The 24,476-nt window shown below is 42.4% G+C and overlaps 1 protein-coding gene across 1 annotated transcript in view; it reads left to right on the top strand.

Moving 5' to 3' along the window:
* LOC142312830 (uncharacterized) overlaps positions 1-22,769 on the top strand; it is a 35,130-nt gene extending 12,361 nt beyond the window's left edge. Inside the window, exons 7-9 of the mRNA XM_075351816.1 lie at positions 7,764-7,852; positions 11,171-11,279; positions 20,220-22,769. Of these exons, the coding sequence (XP_075207931.1) occupies positions 7,764-7,852; positions 11,171-11,279; positions 20,220-21,376 (1,355 nt within the window). The 3' untranslated portion in view covers positions 21,377-22,769. The remainder of the gene's footprint in view (positions 1-7,763; positions 7,853-11,170; positions 11,280-20,219) is intronic.
* Positions 22,770-24,476: the final 1,707 nt, after the last annotated feature.

The raw sequence follows: 24,476 nt of genomic DNA, 5'->3' as shown, positions 1-24,476 counted from the left end.
GCAGTAGTCAGAGGGCAGCTCATAAAAATAGCCTCCATCCAAAAGAGGCAAAAAGACGCAGATATTAAATATATATTAACCCGTATTCATCACCTTGAATCCCTGAATAAAGCCAAAGCATCCCCTAACTTGACTAAAGAAATTGTAACCCATAGATTCCAATTAAGATCCCTACTCCTGCAAAAATACGAACATAATCTTAAAAAAAATAGATCGACATTTTATGCTATGGGGGATAGAGCGGGGTCCTTATTGGCAAGAAGGACGAAAAAACGTGAGATCCAATCTAAAATAGAATTCCTGAGGGACCCGAACGGAACAATCACTAGACATCCCATTGAAATAGCAGAAGCATTTGCGAAATACTATGAGGCCCTGTATAATCTAAAATATGATTCCAATACGTCACAGCCGACTCAAGTGGATATACAGGGTTTCCTAGACACCATGGATCTTCCCCGGGTCTCAGATGAGCAATTAGAGGAACTTAATCTTCTCTTTACTACACATGAAATCCTAGGTGCCATCAAAATGACTAAGTCTAACTCTGCCCCGGGCCCCGATGGGCTGCCATACGAATATTACAAACAATTTACATCCACTCTGTCCCCCTTTATGTCAAAAACCTTCAATTTTTGGCAAAATAAAGGGTCAATTTCCCCAGACAACTTAGAAGCGATTATTATCACGCTACCCAAGCCAGGGAAACCTGCAGACACCCCGGGTAATTTTAGGCCCATTTCACTCCTAAATTGTGATGTTAAAATTTATGCCAAACTAGTGGCAGATAGACTTCATAAAGGGATCCCGACCTTAGTGGCTCCAGACCAAGTTGGGTTTGTGACAGGGAGGCAATCTAAGGATGGCACCAGACGGATGCTTGACTTGATTGGACTGGTGGAGATATCGGGTGAACCCAGTGCATTCCTGTCTCTTGATGCTGAAAAAGCCTTTGACAGGGTGCACTTGGGGATACCTGGAGAGAGTTCTAACAAAATTCGGGTTCTTGGGGAAAATCAAGTCATCCATTCTAGCCCTCTACTCTTACCCAAATGCGTCAGTGTTGGCATCGGGGTTTCTGTCATCTAAATTTCAAATAAGTAATGGCACCCGCCAGGGGTGTCCATTGTCTCCCGCTATTTTTGCTTTAGTGGTAGAACCTCTGGCGGAAGCTATACGAAAAAACATAGCCATTTCTGGTATAAGAGTTGGGGAATTTGAACATAAACTTGGTTTATACGCAGACGATGTGATAATTTCCTGTTCTAACCTTGCAGTGTCGATTCCAGCAGTGGTGAACACATTATCAAACTTTTCTAAAGTGTCGTGTTATAAGCTTAATGCGGCAAAGTCTTTGATACTGCCGTTTAATGTACCGGCGGAGGCCAGGAGTGCGCTGGAGGGGGCCTTTCAATTCAAATGGTGCGACAGGGGGATACCTTATTTGGGTATTAAGCTGACACCATCGCAGATGTTAATTAAAGAAAATTTGGAACCTCTGATCCAAAATTTAGAAAAGGAATTGGGAAGGTATGAAAAAATATCATTGTCCTGGATGGCCAGGATACAGTCCTTTAAAATGGTTTTCTTACAATATTTTGGGTATGTGCTCAGATGCCTTCCCATCAAAATTTCTCACAAAACCCTGATGAAACTTCAATCGTTGACTAACAAATTTGTCTGGGGTAATAAAAGGGCTAGGGTCGCAGGTAAAGTGTTATACCCCCCATATGACTTAGGGGGATTGGGCACCCCAAACATATCGGCATATTATAAAGCCTTACTAATTGAATCACTAAAGGAATGGTGGCGTCCAGGTAATTCACATAGATGGGCTCAGATTGAAAATTTCCTGTCCCGCCAGGGCTCGGTCAGAAGAATGATGGAAGCAGAATATTTGAGCCGTTCACGGTTCTCCCCGTGTGTTCCCACCATGTCAGCCTCCCTGGAGGTCTGGCGAAATGACTTGATTCATAAGATTCAGATTCCTCTTTCAGAGATTTCCCTCAAGTCGTTGGAATCTCAAATCCCCTTTTTGAATCTGGCCAGGTGGGAGGGATCGGGCATTACAGTGCTGGCGGATCTATACTCTGATTTGGGTGTTAACCCCTTTAATGAAATAGTACGGGAACACCCCTCTTTAAAGGGCTGTTTCTATCAACACATCCAAATTAGTCATTTTCTGGCCTCTAAATTTCCTCCAAAGTCGAATCCTCTGTTACCTACAACAAAGGCTTTGGTATTTAAAAAGATAATTAAATCCAAAGGTATCTCCTCGACATACAAATGGCTCAATAACCCCCCCGAAGAGCAAAAATCTCCTTATATGAATAAATGGGACGTGGAGTTGAGTGTCTCTACCTCTCCTTCAAACTGGCACTCGGCATCAGCAAATATCCAAAAATATTCCAAGTGTATAAATCATCTGGAGCAACTGAAAAAAGTACACCTGCGATGGTATCGGTCCCCAGCCAACTTAGCACAGTTCCTCCCAAATTATTCGCCACATTGTTGGAAGGGCTGCCTCCAAAGGGGTACTCTTGGTCACTGCTGGTGGGCTTGTCCCAAGGTTTTCTCGTTCTGGTTGGAGGTGTTTGGCCTGATGGGTGAGCTGACAGGCAATCCTATTAATCCGAATCCAGGTCTGGCAGTGCTAAACGTGGGTATAGAGGAGTTCTCTTGGGAATCCAGGGGTTTATTAGTTCACATTCTAGTAGCTGCCAGATATTGCACAAGTTTGCACTGGAAATCCCCAAAGACGCCTACATTAGTTGAACTATATAACTGAATTAATCTCCAATGCCAATACGAGTTCTGTCTGGCTCACTCCAGCCGCGCCAAAAACAAAATACGTCAGATTTGGGACACGTGGCTAAACTCTGTATATGCATCCCCTGTCAGGCATCTGTCTCCAGGGCAAACTGTTGATAATTAAAAATGGGTCAAATAGGGTCAAAGAGAGTGTTACGCAGGGAGTTCACCCATACCACATGTCAATATTCAAGGTGTTTAAATCTCTGTTGTTGTTACTGCTCGGGCTAACCCGAAACGCCATCCAAGTCCCTCCCTCCCCCCTCCCCCTCCCTGGTTGCTTCCTTGCAACCATCCATGGTTCTCCCCCTCTCCCCCACCTTCTCTCTCCCCTCCCCTTTCTTATCTTCCTTTCTTACTCTCTGGTTCTGGTTGTTTGGATCCCTCGTTTTGAGGATTAAAGAGTAGGTTGACTCTATACGTATTGGGTATTGATTAACCTAAAAAAAGTTGCAACTTGCATCAGACATGATTGGTGGTGGTGTGAGAGGAAATGTGAATCATAATCAAAGGTGATACTACCACATGATACAGCGTTGTTTTCTTTGTGTATTATTGCCAATGATACCTGAATTTCTTCTTTTTGTAATGTAACTTCCTACAATAAAAATTGATTGGATTAAAAAAAAAAAAACAACAACAAGCATTTGGGCAGCAGCAGCAAACGGAGTGTCAGCAGTGGCAGATAGATCTTCTTGCAAAGGCAGCAGATACAACTCAGGAGCCAGGTGATGACTTGTATGTCCGGAAGCAGTAAGGAGAGACGTGCAGTAAATGACCCTAGGTGATGACATAAATGATATAGAGGCCCTTCTAACTGTGTTCAAAAGGGTTGCCGAACGGGAGAGACTTCTGTTAGAATGGTCATACATAACGAGGGAGCCACAGAAGGCCTACAATGACTTAGCCCTCGAAAACTCTAAATAATAGGAGAAAATAAAAACTGAAATCTTGGCGCGCCTGGGCGATGACATTGGGCATATCACCGTGACAAACCACCCATCTCCCAAATGTTACACCAGGTCCAAAAGTCCCTCTACAGCAGCACAGGTGGTAGAATGACTTCTTATGGACCAGTTTGTCCACTCCTTTCCGAGGCCGGTAAAGACATGGGTTTCCGAGGGAGATCCACGCAACGCTGACCACCTAGTCGGATTGGTTGAACGATACCAGGTGGTAGAGGGTTCCTAGGGGAGGCAACAGAACTTACTATCTCCATATTTGGGTTCCCAACAGGGGCGAATACTTAAAAGGTGGCGGGGCGTCCAAGGTCCAAAGGGGCAGCTGAGGTAGTGCCGAAGGCCTCAACTGTAGACATAATTTGCTGGAGATGTCACGGCCCAGGTCATATAGTTGCCCGTTGTCTCCTTACCACCTGGGATGGCGATGTTCATACTACGCATATCCAGCCTGCAGTGTGGACTGTCCATCCAGCGAGGGGCCACAAGCATGTCCCATGAAGGTAAATGGAGTGCATATGACTGGACTACTAGACTCTGGGAGTTTGGTGACCCTGGTGAGGGCCACATTCCCTCTTCAATTGATCCCCGGAAAGAAGATCAGCGTCTGCTATATCTACGGGGATGCTAAAGACTAACCTGTAGCCAGAGTGATCATTTAACTAACCCAGAGGCAGACATTCCTGAGCTAGGGGTGACCGAGTTAAGTTTTGGGTCTGCCCACCTTAAGGACCTAACTCTAAGGGAGGCATTCAGTAATGTAACAGTCATAAATGGCATAGCTCAGGAGCCAGCACTAGGTTTCCATATTCCATACAAAGGTAATAGAAGAAACAATTGAGCAGCTGTTAGTACCAGGGCCCTATAGGTGGAGGGTGTTGGACTTGGTCCACTCACATGTCTTGGGTTGCCATCTGGGCCTTGACAAAACTCAAGAGCAGATCATTCGAAGGTTCTATTGGCCCGGATGCCACCATGAGATCTTGAATTATTGTAGGTTGTAACCCACCTGCCAGCTAACCGCTCCGTTTTACTTCTGCAGTCCCCTAGTGCCATTACCCATCATAGACGTGGCATTTGATCGAATTGCCATGGACTTGGTGAGTCCACTCATTAAGTCTGCTTAAGGGCATCAGTATATATTGGTTGTCCTCGATTAAGCTCTGTACCCAAAAGCAGTTCCCCTGAGAAACTCATACATGAAAAGAATAGCCTGTGAGTTGGTCCACATCTCTGCCTAGACGGGACTACTAAGAGAGTTCCTGACTGGCCACGGGACACCTTTTATTAACAAGGTGATGAGAGAATTGTGTAAGGCACTCCAGATTAACAGATTGAAGATGTGAATTTACCACCCGTAGATGGCCATCCTTTTGGAGTTTTTAAAGTGTATGCTTAAGATGGTTATTGAAAAGTATGGCCGAAACTGGGACTGTCTTCTAGCATATCTACTCTTTTCTGTTCGGGAGGTTCCACAAGCCTCTATTGACTTTTTTCCATTTGAACTCCTGTTCGATTAACATCCGCAAGATCTCTTAGACATAGCAAAGGAGACCTGGGAAGCTGAAGTTACTCCCCACAGGAGCATAATTGAGCACATCGTTCAGCTGCAGGAGATAATTGTTAAGGTAATGCACATCGTAAAGGAGCATCTCCTCCAGGCGCAAGAAGGTCAAGTAAGGTCTACAACCAGGAAGAGGCAATTGAGCCCCGGGAACCAAATGCTCATGCTAATTCCCACTTGAGAGTATGTTTCTGGCCAAATGGCAGGGCCCCTATGAAGTGGTGGAAAAATTTGGAGAGGTGAACTACAAGGCTCATAAACCTGGAAGCCCTACCAAGTCTACTACATCAATCTTATCAAGCCAGAAGCTGACATTGAAGATGTCACTATGGTGCAGTCACTGTCGAAAGCCCAAAACCAGCAGTGCTGAGAGTTGCTCCAGCTGAACAGGGACCTGTTCTCGTAATTGCCTTGGTGTACAGAGATTATAGAAGACTAGGTTTTCATGGAACCCCATGTGCGGGTGAACTTGAAGCCATACCGAATTCCTGAGGCCCAGCGGGAGTTAATCTTCAAAGAGGTGAAGCAAATGCTGAATCTAGGCTGCAGACAGCTAGGCACCTGTCAGTGCTCCAACAGCTCCTTCCACCCAGGTGGCTGAACTGAATGAGATTCTTTCACCTCCACACTCCACCAACAGTCCTGGAGACTAGTCTAGAATGAACGTCTAATGAACCTCTAATGAGGGTGAAATTGCACCACTTCTCTCCCACAGCACCTTGGCTGTAAAGGAGGGAAATACAAAGGAAGTGTACACACCCATAAAAAAACAAATTCTCAACCTTGTATTCAGGAATAGGGCACTCGGTAGGGACGATCCCCCCCCCCTCAATCACCTCTACTGGGGTGACCCTGAGGCCTGGTATTACCCTGAATAGTGGGTATTATTTCCCTTCTTCATCATGAAAGCATTTTAACCGGAAAGGAGGGGAATACGGAGGAAATGTACACACCCAAGTTGCCTTTCTCCTCCTGACCTAGGTGACGCGGCACTTTAGAATGTGTTACATGTAATAACCCTTAAGACCACAGTAGAAGCATATCCCCATCCCATGGCAAACCGCAAGTGACCAAGTCTGAGTGGAGGCACTCCCCAACTTCATGGGTTCATCAAACTGTACCTGTGAGATTTTCTCCCTAGGGAGAACAACAGGGGGCATGGTCTTTGTAGAACTCTCCCTGAGGTGTCTATCGACCCTAATAGCATGGACTATGGTGGATTCCAACAAATTTAGAGCAGAATATTGAGCCAAAGAGTCCTTAAACCTGCCTGACAACCCATGACAGAAATGACTCCTAAGCGCAGGATCATTCCATTGGATGTCAGTGGCCCATCTCCGGCACTCCGAACAGTACTCCGCAGCCGGTCGCACCCCCTGCTGGAGCATACAAAGTTTAGACTCTGCAGAGGAAACGCCATCAGGGTCACAATATGCCAGGGCCAAATCTGTAAAAAAAAACTTGTCCACTGACCGTAACGACTGAGAGTTGGTCGGCAGAGAGAAGACCCAGGACTGGGGATTTCCCTGCAAGAAGAAAAATTGTTAGAACATAAAATATATTTTTTTTATAATTTCTACACTTTTATAAATCCCTGTGAAAGTTAGCAAATTAATTCTACAATATTGTCTTAGGCCTCATTCAGCATTTTTAACATTTGTGTTCTATCCATGTTTTCCATGTACAGAACACAAACCCATTGTAGTTTATGGTGCTTTTTATATGTCACTGTTTTGTTTTTTTAAGGTTTACTGAGTGTCCGCAAATAAGAGAGGAAACATGTCCATTTGTGTTTGGGACCAAACTTGTCTATTCCAACTATTGGGTTCATTATAAAAGTACATGGATGCCATTTGCGTACCATCCGTGTTTTGCCAATTTTTACTAATGAATGAATAGGAGAAGCTTTTAAATTAGTATTTTCACATGAGAAAAATGGTTGACACGCTGATGTATAAAACGAACATACTGATTAAACACGGATGACAAATGGCCCTTTTTTGTGTACGAGATAAATGTCTGAATGGTGCTGTAATAATTTGATTTTTATTGCAAATAATAGTATAAAAATGTTTATAGATAATTACAGTTGGTCAAAAATATTCACCACTACCACCCCACCACGGACAAGTGTTCTTTATTCTACCTGCTGGCATTCCTTGCTTTTCATTTCATGAGTCGTTCTTTTGCAACGTCATCGTTGTGGCACAACGTAGACCTGACTTCTGGCCGAGTCACTTAATCAATTGAATGCTGGCAGGTAGTGCGAGATTTGCAATGTGGTGGTCAGGCAGCCATGGACTAGAAAGTGGCTGCTGGATCAGCGTCCTGCAATTTATTTTTAACTGAAACTAATAATAATATAATTAATACCATAATTTCAAGGCAGTGTTATCGAAACATAATAAAATCAGCTTTATTCTTGGCAGATGACTGTTCCAGGAGCTCAGAGGAACATCTAACAGATGATCATGGTAGCACACCAGCCACATATGGAGAGCATGACATTATCGTAGAGGTACCTCCATCTCTTCAAAGTAAAGATCTATTATCTAATACTTTCGAGCAGCTCCTATCTTTTCATTCATCACAGACTGTTCAGCATTTCTTCTGCAATTTTGCTTACCATCAAATAACTCACACAGAGGAGAAGCCCGATTTATGTCTAGAATGTGGAAAATGTTTTACCCATTTTCTTATACATCAGAACACTTACTCAACAAAGAAGCTATTTTCTTGTTCAGAATGTGGGAAATGTTTTACAGTTTTACTCAAAACTTGTTAGACATCTGATAAATCATACTGGGGAGAAACTATTTTCATGTCTAGAATGTTAACAGAGAATGATGAAGTAGGGCTTGCACGGCCGCGCCAGTGACCACTCTGACCATAGAGAGTTAATGTTCCTTTATTTCATCTTAGGTCGACGCGTTTCTGGAGTCTCTGCTCCCTTCCTCAGGACACACAGGAAAAAGGTACATCAAATCTCGATTTGATGTACCTTTTTCCTGTGTGTCCTGAGGAAGGGAGCAGAGACTCCAGAAACGCGTCGACCTAAGATGAAATAAAGGAACATTAACTCTCTATGGTCAGAGTGGTCACTGGCGCGGCCGTGCAAGCCCTACTTCATCATTCTCTGTTATCAGCCATCTTGGGTGCTGCTGCCTTTGGCCTGGAATCTTTTGCCTGCATAGTAGTTGTGACTGTGACAACTCTCTGGGTGAGTGATATTTATTATTTCACCCTAACATTACTCGGGTAAGACCCTATTGCGCTTCTTTTTTCCACAGTTTCTCACTTCATGTCTAGAATGTAGGAAATGTTTTACACATAAATTAGTTCTGATTAGACATAAAAAAGATTCATACGGGGAGTATTTTTACTTCTATAATGTAGAAAATGTTTTTCCCACAAATCAACTTTGTAAAAAACTCAAAAAAGAAACTATTTTTATATTCAAAATGCCAGAAACATTTTACACAGATATCACATCTTGTGGCATATCAGAGAATTAACATTGGAGAGAAGCCATTTTTTTGTTCAATTTGTAGGAAATGTTTTACACAGAAATCAGAGCTTGTTACACATCAGAGAATTCATGGAAAGAAAAGGCCATTTCCATGTTCAGAATATGGGAAACGTTTTACAGCTAACATAAAACTTGTTAGACATCAGATAACTCATACTGGGGAGAAGCCATATGTTTTACAGATAAATCAGTTCTTGTTAGACATCAAAAAATTCATACAGGGGAGACACCAATGTATATTGAGAATATGGAAACTATTTTCCTCACAAATCAATTTTTCTTAAAACACCAGATAATTTACATGGGGAAGAAGCCATTATCATGTTCACAATATGAGAAGTCTTCTACAAATTATTTTAAACATCAGAGAATTCATACAGTGTAGATTCCATTTCTGTGGATTCATAATCCAAAGTATACTGCTGGAACAGAATGATAATGACGATCAACCTGTCCCAGTAGTATATTTTGGGTCTCCTTGCTACCCTAGACCTTCCACCAAATTCTTTTTATTTGCTTTATTAAACATGTGAAAAAATATAAAAAAAAGTAAAAATTCATTAGTAAGCAACAGATATGCAATCAAATAACTGGCTACTAGAAATGAGCAAACCCAAGGTTCCATGTTCAGTGTTTGTACCAAATGCAGAATTTACAAAAAAAAACAGGGTTTGGAGTTTGGATTCTTTACATATGAACACCACTCATGCAAGGCTCGCTGTGCTCGATGCTCAACCCAATGCAAGCCACTTGCAGGTTTGGAAAAACCCTGCCCATCCGCGCTCCCCAAGTCTTCTGTTTATTGTTGGCTGTATGTGATCGGAGACCCGAACTGCCCAATTATTGACTTCCATTGGGGTTCAGGTAAAGTCCGGGTCCCAAACTGAACTTTATCTGAAGTCCAGATGAAGCCATCAAACCGAACTTCAACGGGTCCGCTCATCTCTACTGGCTACATAAACAAAACAAAATTCATATTATTTCATCCTCATACTGGGAGAAAATATAGAGCAGAAAAATATAAAGGACTCACCGACTAGGAAAGAGATTGTCATATTATCAGAGACTCAATCCATGGGCAAAACGTCAAAAGATTTGAGAAGTTATTTCGTTCGCAACACTTTAGATGGAGAAGAGGGGAGGAAAAAAAACAGAACATGTATAAAAAAACCCCACAAGAATGAAATTTTACTTTTGCGATACAAGGGTCAACAGTCAAGAGATTATCCGCCCAAAGTCCTAAGACCTTTTGAAATTTAACTATTCATTCTCTATTTTAGAAAACACTTTTCTGGTATGAAATAGTAATGTTAACCAGGGCTTTGCCAGCCATCAGTGAAGACCAGTTGTTATTCCTACTAATAATAAAATTTCCTTGAGAAATATTCGACTGTGATGCTGCCACTGGTCTTTGTCTAACAACCCAAATAATCCCAGCTTCGGTTCACACACTTGACAATACAGAAGTCAGCAACCTAAAAGTAAGCCAGAAAGAAGATTTTGGGGGGAAGAATAAATCACATGATGACAGGATAAAGCTGATCTTAAGGCCCCATTACACGCAACGACGTATCTAACGATATATTGCTGGGGTCACGGATTCCGTGACGCACATCCGACATCGTTAGCGACGTCGTTGCGTGTGACACCAACGAACGGCCGTTAACAATCAAAAATACTCACTTGGTCGTTGACACGTCGTTCATTTTCTAAAAATCGTTGATTGTTGCAGGACGGAGGTTGTTTGTCGTTCCCGAGGCAGCATACATCGCTACGTGTGACACCTCGGGAACGACGAACTACAGCTTACCTGCGGCCGCTGGCAATGAGGAAGGAAGGAGGTGGGCGGGATGTTACGGCCGCTCATCCCCGCCCCTCCGCTTCTATTGAAAGGCAGCTTAGTGACGCCGCTGTGACAACGCACGAACCGCCCCCTTAGAAAGGAGGCGGTTCGCCGGCAACAGCGACGTCGCTAGGCAGGTAAGTCCATGTGACGGCTCCTAACGATTTTGTGCGCCACGGGCAGCGATTTGCCCGTGACGCACAAACGACGGGGGCGGGTGCTTTCACCAGCGATATCGCTAAGCCCCCTTTAGACATTAATGTCTGGATCTTCTCACAATTTTTTCTGGAGACTGCTGAATAGAATTAGGACTCGACATGTTGGATTTATACAGGAGACCAGCAGATATGTGATATTTACTGATGTGTCATTTATGGTCATCATACTAATTGAATTTTTTCTGTTATAAATTTATTTCTTATGAGTTTTCCATCTTTATGTGACTTTTACAATATTTGATTCAGGATGAAGATCGGACCAAAGGTGAAAACCTGACTTATATTAATACAGCAGGAACATATGAGAGGATTGATGAGTGGTGTAAAGGGGAGGCTCTTACAGATGGCTATCCAGGTGAGTAGTAGTCACTGAATGGTGCAATAATGTGATGAATTTTTTTTATAGTACATTAGACAAACATTTTGGGGTGTAGATCTATTCTAGCAGAAACATTTGATGTGGGAATTGTAAAGTTTCAATTAGCCAAATTAAAAAGAAGGTTTTTTGTCCCTACAGAAAAAACAGGGTTCATACATTCTGTGCTGAGTTTATTATAGGCATGAAATTGCTGCTGTCAGTAAATGGCCATAGAACAGACTTCTGGGTCACCGCTGTGATCAATGATTGGCTATAGCGGACACATGCTCTTCAGTCCAAAGATCGAAATGACAAACCCCCATGAACAAAGTTAATTTTAACATTCATTTTAATCAGTAGATCTTTCCCCAATTCATAAGGTTTAAGGTGGAAGGTAGATGCAAGTCCATCAAGTTTAACCCAGGACTTAACCTAACATGTTGATCCAGAGAAAGGCAAAAAAAAAACGTGTGACAGACAGTAAGTGCCACATTAGGGGCAAAAAATACTTCCCGACAATCAGACAAGTTCCCTGGATCAACGCCCCATCGCAGAATCTAGTGCACATAACCAGTAATATTGTATTTTTCAAGAAAGGCATCTGGGCCTCTCCTAAATTTTAGTAGGGAATTAAGCATTACAGCATTTTGTGGCAGAGAGTTCCATAGTTTCACTGCTTTTACATTGGATGTGTTTTATTAAAATGTTCCTGTGCTGAGATAATCTTTTATATATGTGCCCATGCTATGTACTGTGTAATGGCCGTGTCTGACCATACAGCGACATGGTCTGATCATACCACATCTCCTGGGCAGGAGAGGAACCAAGAGAGTATAAACACATTACTGGATGAGATCATAGCTGATTATTTTTGTGAGGTGCCTGTTTTAAAATTTGTTTTACCTCAAAGAAAGAATTTTTTGCTATCCTGTGCTGTAATGTCTGTATACTTTTTTACTTCCTCCGCTGGCTCATGTGGTATGACCAGACCATGTCACTGTATGGTCAGACACAGCCATTACACAGTACATAGCAGGGACACATATATAAGATTATCTTAGTACAGGAACATGTTATGATTTTTAAAAAAACAACCAATTGTAGAACATATTAGTATTCCAAGATACAGGGTACAGGTATACAGGAAAGATGAAGGTTACTGGAAAGGGAACAGGGTCACACGGACTAGTACAAACACACGTACCGGTGCAGGGAGGGTACAGACACAGGTTCTGGAAAGTCGCGGGTTCAGGGGCCTTGACAATGTAGAAATAGTATAATCAAGACACTAAATTATATTGCTCAGGCACCTGTCAAAGGGGAGAATGCCTTAAATGCCTAGTGATCCCTTTCCATTGGTTGGGGACACATCTAGAGTGCACACACTTCCCCTTTAACACTAGAAGTCCCAGGAATTTCGAGCTCCATAGGTTTCCAATGGTAGAAATGTTAAATGACCCCTCTCTGGGACTTCTAGTGTTAAGATGCGGCGAGTGCGCAAGCTTGCAACAATAGCGTGCTCCCAGGAGACCGGAGTTGCATGCGCAGGCCATGGTTTCAAAGAGACGCAGAGGGGACTGGACTAGGAGCAGCTTCATGGCTGGGGCATGGAACACATAGGCGTCCCTGGCGGGTGGAGTGCAGGGACACCCACGGTGTTACAGGTTTTTTTTGTTGGTTTTTTTGAGGGTTTTCTTTTTTATATATTTTTTGCAGTTATTCTTTTTAGGGGATTTGGACCTGCGATCATCTGCTTGCTTATACTATATACACAGTAATACCGCAGTATATATTGAAATTGTAATTTAATGGGTCCTCATGCTTTAGTAATGATGTGATTTAAATGCTACTGTTAAAAATTAACAGCGGCAATTGAATGGTTAAACTGCAGTGACTGGAGCAAGCTCTGGATTTTGCAGTTAGGGGTAGAAGATAGGCTTGGTGAAGACAGGGTAATGCTGTGCTGCTATGATAAAAGACAATACAGGATGATTGTGGTTTATTTCTCTACATGTTTTGGAAAAGACTCTCTCCTTGAGGTGGGTATGTGATTTTCCTGAAGAAGGAGAGAGCCTTATCCGAAACGTGTAGAGAAAGAAATTACCATCTATCCTCCTGGGTTGTCTTTTATCACGGCAGTGTGGCATTACCCTGTCTTCACAATGCCTATCTTCTGCATTGGATGTGGCACTGCAGCAGCCATGTCACATGTGCGATTACAGTTGGTTGTGACTCTCACAACTCTACAAGGTGAGCTTCTCGAGTGTGTTCACCCCCATTTATCCTCCGGATAAGACACTATTTTGTGCTTTTATTGTCTCTCCAGTCACTTCATATTTCTGCAATTAGATGTAGACACCGACCATGTAACGTGGCTTGGATCCGCCTGGTATAAGCAGCATCAGGGTTTACAGGGGCAGTATTGGCAGTCCTCAACCTTTACAGTAAATCAATAATCTGTTGAGTATCATATTCGTGATGATCATCAACAATAACTGGAGAAGTGTTTGCTGGTTGTACAGAGGAGCGATGTAGTTTAATCAAAGCATCGTGAAATATATTGCAAATCTTGAAAGAATTAGGATGTTGGAGATGGAGAGTAGCTGGATTAATGATTTCAGTAATCCTGTATAGGCCTAAATACATGCTTTCAAATTCAGTAGAAGAAACTTTCCACCTATTACTCTTGGTAGACATCCACGACTTATCTCTTGAAGTAAAGCTCCACTACAGTGTTTTGGTTTTTTTCTGCACTGGAGTGGTGTAAAGGGGGCTTTACACGCTGCGATGTCGTTAGTGAATTATCATCGGGGTCACGGTGTTTGTGACGCACATCCGGCGTCATTAACGATATCGCAGTGTGTGACAAGTACGAGCGACCTTAAACTATCGCAAAAGCGGTCAAAATCGTTTGCCGCGCAGAGGTCGTCCTGAAACCAAAAATCGTTCTCTGCTTTTTAGCGATGTTGTTCCTCGTTCCTGCGGCACCACACATCGACGAACTCCACCGGAAATGCGGAAGGAAGGAGGTGGCCAGGATGTTGTGTCCCGCTCATCTCCGCCCCTCCGCTTCTATTGGACTCCTGCCGTGTGACGTCGCTGTGACGCTAGCGAGATTGCAGCGTGTAAAGTACCCTTAAGCCCCTCGCCCCTAGTCTTATAGTCACTCTCTAGCGTTTTCATCCATTTTTGGTGCTGCTCCGGGCCCGCGGCGCCTTCTTGTGCCCATAACTTCTCCCAGGCCAGAAGTCAGAAGTTGTGTCACAAGCACTCACTGCATCTATTTGAGAGCAAAATGAGGCTCTCATAGAGATGTATTGAAAAGTAACTTGCATCATGCTACATGCAACATTGGATCTGCTGACAGGTCCATTTTCGCCGCAGACTGACCACTGGAAAAGGATGAAGGCAGCGGTAGATGAGTATAATTCTAGGAGCAGTGCTACTGAGGTAGAACCTGACATGACTTCACAGGAAGCCAGGAGATTCTCAACTCAAGATCATGACCACAAAAACAGCTCAGATTACAGCAGAATTTGGCAAAATATTTAGTTAAATGCTTATATATGGCTGTTAATTTGCATGAAAGCGTCATTTAAAGTAGTGGCCAACCTATTCCTTTAAGGTAAAGCCCCATAGAACACATTTGTCGGCTTCTTTCTTCTTATATTACCAGATTCTTTGATTTTGCTCTGCTGCCTATCAAATAATATATAAATTACCAGAGAGCAACATCAGAAGTGTTTAAACGTGGAAAAAGTGGTCGCAGTTTCATCAGGGATTTTATTCACATTTTCATCACATTGTCATCCCAGTTTAGGACGAGTTTCAACAGTACCTCTTTAAGTGTCTCAACCTTCTAACTAGCATTTTGTGAAAATCGTACAGCACTCAGATGGCATCCAAGTACTGTCCTTGTTTTCTCACGGACCTATTGGCTTGTGTTGGCAATTTAATCCAACATTCGGATCATGTCTTCATGATTTTAAGTGGACAACTTGGCCCACAAAAAAAAAGATCTGTGAACAGCCCCAGAGACTATACTAGATATGAGTACTAGTCGTGGAAAACATGGATAGCACTTGTATGCCATTAATGGATGTCTAAAGGAGCCCTAGGGTCCAGGAGTGAACTCATGAGAGGTGATAACTGATTTCCTATCACCACAAAAGCACAACGGTTATCACAGTGCATATATATACAGTGCCTACAAGTAGTATTCAACCCCCTGCAGATTTAGCAGGTTTACACATTCGGAATTAACTTGGCATTGTGACATTTGGACTGTAGATCAGCCTGGAAGTGTGAAATGCACTGCAGCAAAAAAGAATGTTATTTCTTTTTTTTTTTTTTTTAAATTGTGAAAAGTTTATTCAGAGGGTCTATTATTATTCAACCCCTCAAACCACCAGAATTCTGTTTGGTTCCCCTAAAGTATTAAGAAGTATTTCAGGCACAAAGAACAATGAGCTTCACATGTTTGGATTAATTATCTCTTTTGCCAGCCTTTTCTGACTAATTAAGACCCTCCCCAAACTTGTGAACAGCACTCATACTTGGTCAACATGGGAAAGACAAAGGAGCATTCCAAGGCCATCAGAGACAAGATCGTGGAGGGTCACAAGGCTGGCAAGGGGTACAAAACCCTTTCCAAGGAGTTGGGCCTACCTGTCTCCACTGTTGGGAGCATCATCCGGAAGTGGAAGGCTTATGGAACTACTGTTAGCCTTCCACGGCCTGGACAGCCTTTCAAAGTTTCCACCCGTGCCGAGGCCAGGCTTGTTCGAAGAGTCAAGGCTAACCCAAGGACAACAAGGAAGGAGCTACGGGAAGATCTCATGGCAGTGGGGACATTGGTTTCAGTCAATACCATAAGTAACGTACTCCACCGCAACGGTCTCCGTTCCAGACGAGCCCGTAAGGTACCTTTACTTTCAAAGCGTCATGTCAAAGCTCGTCTACAGTTTGCTCATGATCACTTGGAGGACTCTGAGACAGACTGGTTCAAGGTTCTCTGGTCTGATGAGACCAAGATCGAGATCTTTGGTGCCAACCACACACGTGACGTTTGGAGACTGGATGGCAATGCATACGACCCCAAGAATACCATCTCTACAGTCAAGCATGGTGGTGGCATTTCATCTTCCAACAAGACAACGACCCAAAGCACACAGCCAAGAAAACCAAGGCCTGGTTCAAGAGGGAAAAAATCAAGGTGTTGCAGTGGCCTAGTCAGTCTCCTGACCTTAACCCAATTGAAAACTTGTGGAAGGAGCTCAAGATTAAAGTCCACATGAGACACCCAAAGAACCTAGATAACTTGGAGAAGATCTGCATAGAGGAGTGGGCCAAGATAATCCAGAGACCTGTGCCGGCCTGATCAGGTCTTATAAAAGACGATTATTAGCTGTAATTGCAAACAAGGGTTATTCCACAAAATATTAAACCTAGGGGTTGAATAATAATTGACCCACACTTTTATGTTGAAAATTTATTAAAATTTAACTGAGCAACATAACTTGTTGGTTTGTAAGATTTATGCATCTGTTAATAAATCCTGCTCTTGTTTGAAGTTTGCAGGCTCTAACTTATTTGCATCTTATCAAACCTGCTAAATCTGCAGGGGGTTGAATACTACTTGTAGGCACAGTATGTGTGTATATATATATATATATATATATTTATTACTGTATATATGCAGCATATAAAATTGTTAGAACATAAAATATATTTTTGTTTTTTTCTAAACTCTTATAAATCCCTGTCAAACGTAGTCAATTAATTTTACAATTTTAATTCCTGAACATACGGTATTTTTTTTTAAGCTGTTCCGTGGTTGGGATATTTTTACAAACTCCACCATTTTGACTTCAGATCCCCAATACTAGATTCTAGATGAGAATTTCAACCTTGGTTTAGTAACTTATCAGCTGAGCAGGTCCAAGGTATAGAGGACCTCAGCCATCCAAAATACTGAGAAACACAATTGTAAAAATGCATTAAAGGGGTTAGGTCACCTTGTTCAGATGAAACATACTGTCCCAATTAGGCCTAAGCCACATGGCGAGAAAAACAGTGCGAGTGGAGTGCGATAAAACATCGCATTCCACTCGGACCAATTCTAGCCTGTGTGACAGCACACATGAGCGATTATTTTCTCAGCCCTAATCGGACCGAGAAAACAATCGCAGCATGCTGCGATTGTAAGCTGAGACTCTTTCTCTCGCACCCATTCAAGTGAATGGGGTGAGAGAAAAATCGCACTGCACTCGCGGTACACCGGTGTACCGCTAGTGCAGTGCGAGAATGGCAATAGCCGGCTATGCAGGAGAGAGGGAGATAAATCCCTCCCTCCCCTCCTGAGTGCCGGCCCGCCCCCCGCAGCTGAGGAATGCTCGCACGAACGGACCTCAGTTGCAAGCACACACGCATGACACTCGGCTCTGCTGTACTGCCAGCATGAGCCGAGTGTCATGCAAGGGGATCGCAGTAGTCCCCGTGTGGCCCCAGCCTTACTCTCGGGTTCTGTATTGACCAGGGAAGTTTCTGCTTGATTGACAGTTTGGGTCGCTGGCATCATGTGTGCACTCATATTTCAAGCAAATTAGGGAACTGAAGACCATTTCATATGAGAAATTAGCTAAGATTGCACAGAAATGCTGCCATTAGCTGGTATCTGGCTATACACATCACATTTGTAGCAGGTTATGACTCCACTGAGTACTAAAGACACATGTCACAAAGTGTCTGATATTGCAAAAGTCGTTACACTTAACGTATAACTAGAAAGAATTGGCAGGCACACGAAAGGTGAACATGAGAAAAAAATGCATTTAGCAGAGATGTTAAAAATGAAACCTCATAATGTAAATGATAGACTTTTAAGGGGGCTTTACACGCTGCGACATCGCTAATGCGGAGTCGTTGGGGTCACGGAATTTGTGACGCACATCCGGCCGCATTAGCAATGTTGCTGTGTGTGACACCGATGAGCGATTTTGCATCGTTGCAAAAACGTGCAAAATCGCGCATCGGTGACATGGGGGTCCATTCTCGATTATCGTTACTGCAGCAGTAACGATTTAGTTCGTCGCTCCTGCGGCAGCACACATCGCTATGTGTGACGCCGCAGGAACGAGGAAGCTCCCCTACCTGCCTCCCGGCCGCTATGAGGAAGGAAGGAGGTGGGTGGGATGTTACGTCCCGCTCATCTCCTCCCCTCCGCTGCTATTGGGCGGCCGCTCAGTGACGTCGCTGTGACGCCGCACGGACCGCCCCCTTAGAAAGGAGGCGGTTCACCGGTTACAGCGACGTCGCCGGGCAGGTAAGTATGTGTGACGGGTCTGGGCAATGTTGTGCGGCACGGGCAGCGATTTGCCCGTGTCGCGCAACAGATGGGGGCGGGTACCCACACTAGCGATATCGGGACCGATATCACAGTGTGTAAAGTAGCCTTTAGTCTCTGCTGTCCATAATATTGTCTTAGGCCTCATTCAGCATCCCATTGTTAACAATTGTGTTTTCTCCGTGTTTTCCATGTACAGAACACAAATGCATTATAGTTTATGCTGCTTTTCACGTTTTTTTTAGGTGTACTGAGTATCCACAAAAAAGAGAGGAAACGTCCATTTTTCATTTGAGTTTGGGACCAAACTTGCCCATTCCAACCATTGGTTCGATTATAAAAGTACATGGATACAAGTCGTGTATCATCTGTGTTTTTTACAATTTTTACCAATTAATCTTTAAAATTTGGTATTTTCACACATGAAAAACTGCTGTTTAGAATTAAACTTTGATGACAATCAGTCCTTTTTTGTGTATGAGACAAAAAAAACAATATATGAATGGTGCCTTAATCATTTGATTTTTACTACAATTTGTATAAAAAAGTTTATACATAATTACAGTTGGTGAAAAATATTCACCACTGCAACCACACCACGGCCATGTGTGCTTCACTCTACCTGCTGATAGAGAACGATTCTGGCACACTTAGAGGGTATATGAAAAAAAGAAACTCTTGGAATGCTTAAATGGTTTTGTTTGTGCATAAGTCAAAAAAATGATGATAATTCATCCATCCAACGTTTCGACCAATTCTGAAAAAACTTTCTGCATTTTCAGAACATTTTTTTTCTCCTCTGAGGCAACTGAGAAACTATCAGTGAAGGAAAACACGATACTTCCTTCTATGTCTTGAGGTACCCACCTTTGACAGCTAAACAGTTTTTTCAGAATTGTCCATATTTCACAACATATTCCCATTGGAAAAGGTCTCTACCATTTACCACCTATCCTCTTCAGTGCATAAGGTATAAACGGAGAAAGGCATATACATGATTGCATTTCTATTCATTTTTCCATGGTGATGTCCTCATATTATACAACATACACTGCACAGTTGTTCATATAGATAAATTTGTCCTTGACAAAGACCTACAAAAGGTCGAAACGTTGGATGGATGAATTATCATCATTTTTTTGACTTATGCACAAATAAAACCATTTAAGCATTCCAAGAGTTTCTTTTTTTCATATACCCTCTAAGTGTGCCAGAATCGTTCTCTATCAGACTTGCTATTTTTTCTGAGCACCTACTATATTACGCAGTGAGCCAGGAATAATCGTTTCATACTCACTCTACCTGCTGGCAGTCCTTGCTTTTAATTTCATGAGTCGTCCTGGTGCAACGTTATCATTGTGGTACAACTCAGGCCTGACTTGTCGCTGAGCCAGTTAATCAACGGAAGAGCTGGGAATGCTTCCAGGTTGTGCGAGGTTTGCAGTGTGGTGGTCTTGCGGACATGGACTCTCAAAGTGGCGGTTGGACCAGCGTCTTGTAAATCTTTTTAACTAACGCTATTAATAATATAATTAATACTATGATTTCAAGGCAGTTTTCAATCATAATATTATTAGCTTTATTCTTGGCAGTTGACTGTTCCAGGAGCTCAGAAGAACACATATCTTCAGATTTTCAAGCAGATGATCATGGTAGCACACCAGCTACATATGGAGAGCATGCCAGTATAGAAAAGGTACCTCCATCTCTTCACAGTGAAAATCTATCATCTGATACTTTTGAACAGTTCCAATGTTTTGATTCATCACAGTCTGTTAAGAAAATTAACAATTCTAAAAGAAATTTTGACCATCAAGGAGCTCACACAGAAGAGAAGCCCATTTTATGTCTAGAATGTGGACAGTGTTTTACCCACAAGTCAGATTTGTTTATACATCAGGACACTCACTCAACAAAGCCAGAGGAGCAGCCATTTTCTTGTTCAGAATGTCAGAAATGTTTTACAGAGAAATCACATCTTGATAAACATCAAAGAACTCACACAGAGGAAAAGCCATTTTCATGTCCAGAATGTGGGAAAGGTTTTACAGCTAACTCAAAACTTGTTAGACATCGGATAATTCATAGTGGGGAGAAGCCATTCTCATGTTCAGAATGTAGGAAATGTTTTACAGATAAATCAGTTCTGATTAGACATAAAAAAATTCATACAGGGGAGAAGCCATTTGTATGTCCAGAATGTGGAAAACATTTTACCCTCAAATCAAATTATCTTAAACATCTGAGAATTCACACAGGGGAGAAGCCATATCTTTGTCTAGAATGTGGAAAATATTTTTCACACGAATCAAATTTTTTTAAACATCAGAAAACTCACTCAAGAAAACAATTTTCATGTTCAGAATGTCAGAGTTGTTTTACACAAATATCACATCTTGTGGCACATCAGAGAATTCACACTGGGGAGAAGCCGTTTTTTTGTTCAGAATGTGAGAAACGTTTTACACAGAAATCAGAGCTTGTTAAACATCAGAGAACTCATGGAAAGAAAAGGTCATTTCCATGTTTACAATGTGGGAAATGTTTTACAGCTAATTCAAAACTTGTTAGACATCAGATAACTCATACTGGGGAAAAGCCATTTACATGTCCAGAATGTAGTAAATGTTTTACAGATAAATCAGTTCTTATTAGACATCAAAAAATTCATACAGGGGAGAAACCAATGTGTGTCGAGAATATGGAAACTATTTTACTCACAAATCAATTTTTTTTAAACATCAGATAATTTACCTCGGGAATTAACCATTTTCATTTTCACAATATAAGAAATGCTTTACAAATCAATTTTAGAAATCATACAGTGAAGATTCCATAAATAAATAATCCAAAGTATGCTGCTAGAACAGAATGATACAGAATGATAATGACTATCATCCTGTCCCGGTAGCATACTTTGGGTCGAGAAAAAAGATATCTGTCCACTCAATTAGGCATCAGCATGTTCACATCCTTGCTACCATAGACCTTCCACAAAGTTCTTTTTTTATTTGTTTAATGTAATATGCAGGAAAAGAAGCAGCAATGCATTAGTAAAAAAAAACAGATATGCAACTGGGAACATACAGTAAACAAAACAGTAGGACTACACAAAAAAATGATGAAAGATCACATAAGTATATAAAATAAATGTTGTTTATTAAATACATTGTTAAAAATATATAGTAAAATGGTGGAGAGTATATGTACAAGCAAACTACAAGGAAAGGAACAAATCTGGATTAGGGCATAGTAATGGTAATTAAATCATACATATAGATAATGGTGCAATAACGTTTTAATATCACATAAACAGTATAGGGTATAAAACCATGATACGACAATTTAGATTATAATAACGTGTCACATACCATATAATCTAAAGCTTCCACCAAAGAAAGGCCCACAGACCCCGACGTATGTTTCGAACAGAGCTTTTTCAGAGGAGTGAGTCCATATATTACTCCAGGTAAGAATTTTTTTCAGTATAGTGTATGTTATAAAAAACAGTAGTCATATAATTTGAACCTTGGAGAACATATCCATGGAGCAGAAAGATATAAAGGACTCTCCGGCTAGATAAGACATCAGGAGTGATTATCAGAAACCAAATCCATGGTCAAAATGTCAGACGAGTGCAGTGATTAGATCCGCAACACTTCAGACTGAGAAGAGGAAATAAAAAACAGAACATGTATAAAAAAAAAACCCACACACAACACAAATTAATTCTTAGTTTTGCAATAGTTGGGAATCAAAGGTCAGGAGACTATCCACCCAAAGATCTCAGATGTTTTGAAATTGAGCTAGACATTCGCAATTTTGAATGATAGTTTTCGTGAATAAAATTGTAGTAGTAACCAGGGACTTCTATCTCCTAATTGTGGGGGGTTTGCCAGACATCAGTGGGGACCAATTGTTATTCTGACAATAATAAAGTTTCCTTGAGAAAGTTATGAGAGTGATGCTGGCACTGGTCTTTGTCTAACAATCCAAATAATTCCAGCTTTGGTTCACACAATATGGGGATTGAAAATGGAGAGGTCAGCAACCTAAAAGTAAGCCAAAAAGGCATTATTGGAGCAAGACTATATCATATGCTAAAAGTCAGCTTTTAGGGAATGGTTATGATGGCATTCTGCAGAAGAGGTGTTGCCCATCTTGTGTAGAAGAACATGATAGGTTTGAAAGAAAGCTGTGTCAGTTTATTGTTAATTGCCGGTGAGGCTACGAGATGCAAAAAAATCACATCCTGCTAGTCTTCTGCTGACAATGAGGGATTTAGGTCTCTCCATCACGCCTCCACTGGCATCGGGGAGGAACAAACCTTGGCTGACTAAGCATGTGTATAGAGATCAGCCCTCTAGGGCCATGGGACCTAAAAATACCAACGAGGGGGTAGGGTGAGCTAAAGATGGTAGGTGTAGTGAACTGTGTGTTCAAGGCACTTCTCTGAAGCAATTACCTAAAAATGTACGCGTCAGGGATACCAAAGGTCTCCTGCAAAAACGCAAAGTAAATTATTACTGTACACTGACAACTCCGAACCCCCAGGGCAATTCATAAATGAGAATCTGGAACTATTATTAGAAATAGACTGGATGGTTCAAAAGGGGAAGGTCAAAGGCAATAGAATAATAAAAAAAAAAATTGTAGCATTTTAGAATCCCGCCAAACCTGAAGACCCAATTTGTGAATAGGTAGGAGATTACAATTAGGCTACATTCATAAATCCGTGTGACAATGACTATTGATGGCCGTCTTTTTACTTGGACAGCACACTGACCCGTAGAGTTTTATTAAGCCATACATGTATCATTTAAAAAAATAATGGGTTTCTGTGTTTGGTCCAGAAGACTGAGAGGAAGACCTATTCTAATCAGAGTCGTCATTAAAGTTTATGAGGATCCTTGAGATGGAAGTAAAGTCTGAAAACAGACAATGTACTTCAGAGTTCCATCATAAATTCATTATTTTTTAACTGATACATTAAAGGGAAGGTGTCGCAGGTTTTTATTTTTGTATTAAAAATAGTGATTATGAAATCAAGTATTTTTAATACAAAATTAAAATCACTGCTTATTTAGTTTTTATTTAATTATAATTTTACTGAAGGCACTGGGGGCTGCCATGCTGGATTTGCTGTGTGTAACGACAGTTACTGCTTTATGGCAGCCCCTGTGCATAGAGCACAGTGGTCGGAATCCGACCCCATTTAGTAATGTTAGAGTAGGTGTCTGCTGTGACCTGGACGCGCCCACTGGGCTATCCAGATCACAGCAGAGGGAGGAGATCGGCGCCATCATTGTGGAGCTCACAGCCTATGCTGTTTGCTTCACTTTACCCCTGTCAACCACCAGGATGTGTAAGTACGGGCCACCTACCCTCCCCTCCCCCCGCCATTACCATTTCCAATGACACCCCTTCCCTCCGCTCTACCCAGCCCCCATTACTGCTGCCGCCGCCACTCCCTCCGCCGTTACCGTCTCCAATGACACCCCCTCCCACCGCTCTACCCAGCGCCCGCTATGACCCCGCTGCTGCCGCCGCCCTCCCCCCACCGTTACCGTCTCCAATGACACCCCCTCCCTCCGCTCTACCCAGCCCCCGCTCTGCTACTGCTGCCACCGCCGCCCCTCCCCCCCGCTGTTACCGTCTCCAATGACACCCCCTCCCTCCGCTCTACCCAGCCGCCGCTCTGCTCCCCGCCAACGATGCTGTGTGTGTGCCTCTGCAATTTAGTACCGGCACCCCTCCCCCCACCACCGCCGCTGCTACCATCTCCAAAAACACCACTCCCCGATCCCTCCCCCCTCCCCCCTTCCGCCTGCCACCTGTCGGCCTGTGTG

The sequence above is a fragment of the Anomaloglossus baeobatrachus genome, chromosome 5, assembly GCF_048569485.1.
Source record: "Anomaloglossus baeobatrachus isolate aAnoBae1 chromosome 5, aAnoBae1.hap1, whole genome shotgun sequence".
NCBI lineage: Eukaryota > Metazoa > Chordata > Amphibia > Anura > Aromobatidae > Anomaloglossus > Anomaloglossus baeobatrachus.
This window is presented reverse-complemented; position numbering and strand designations above follow the sequence as displayed.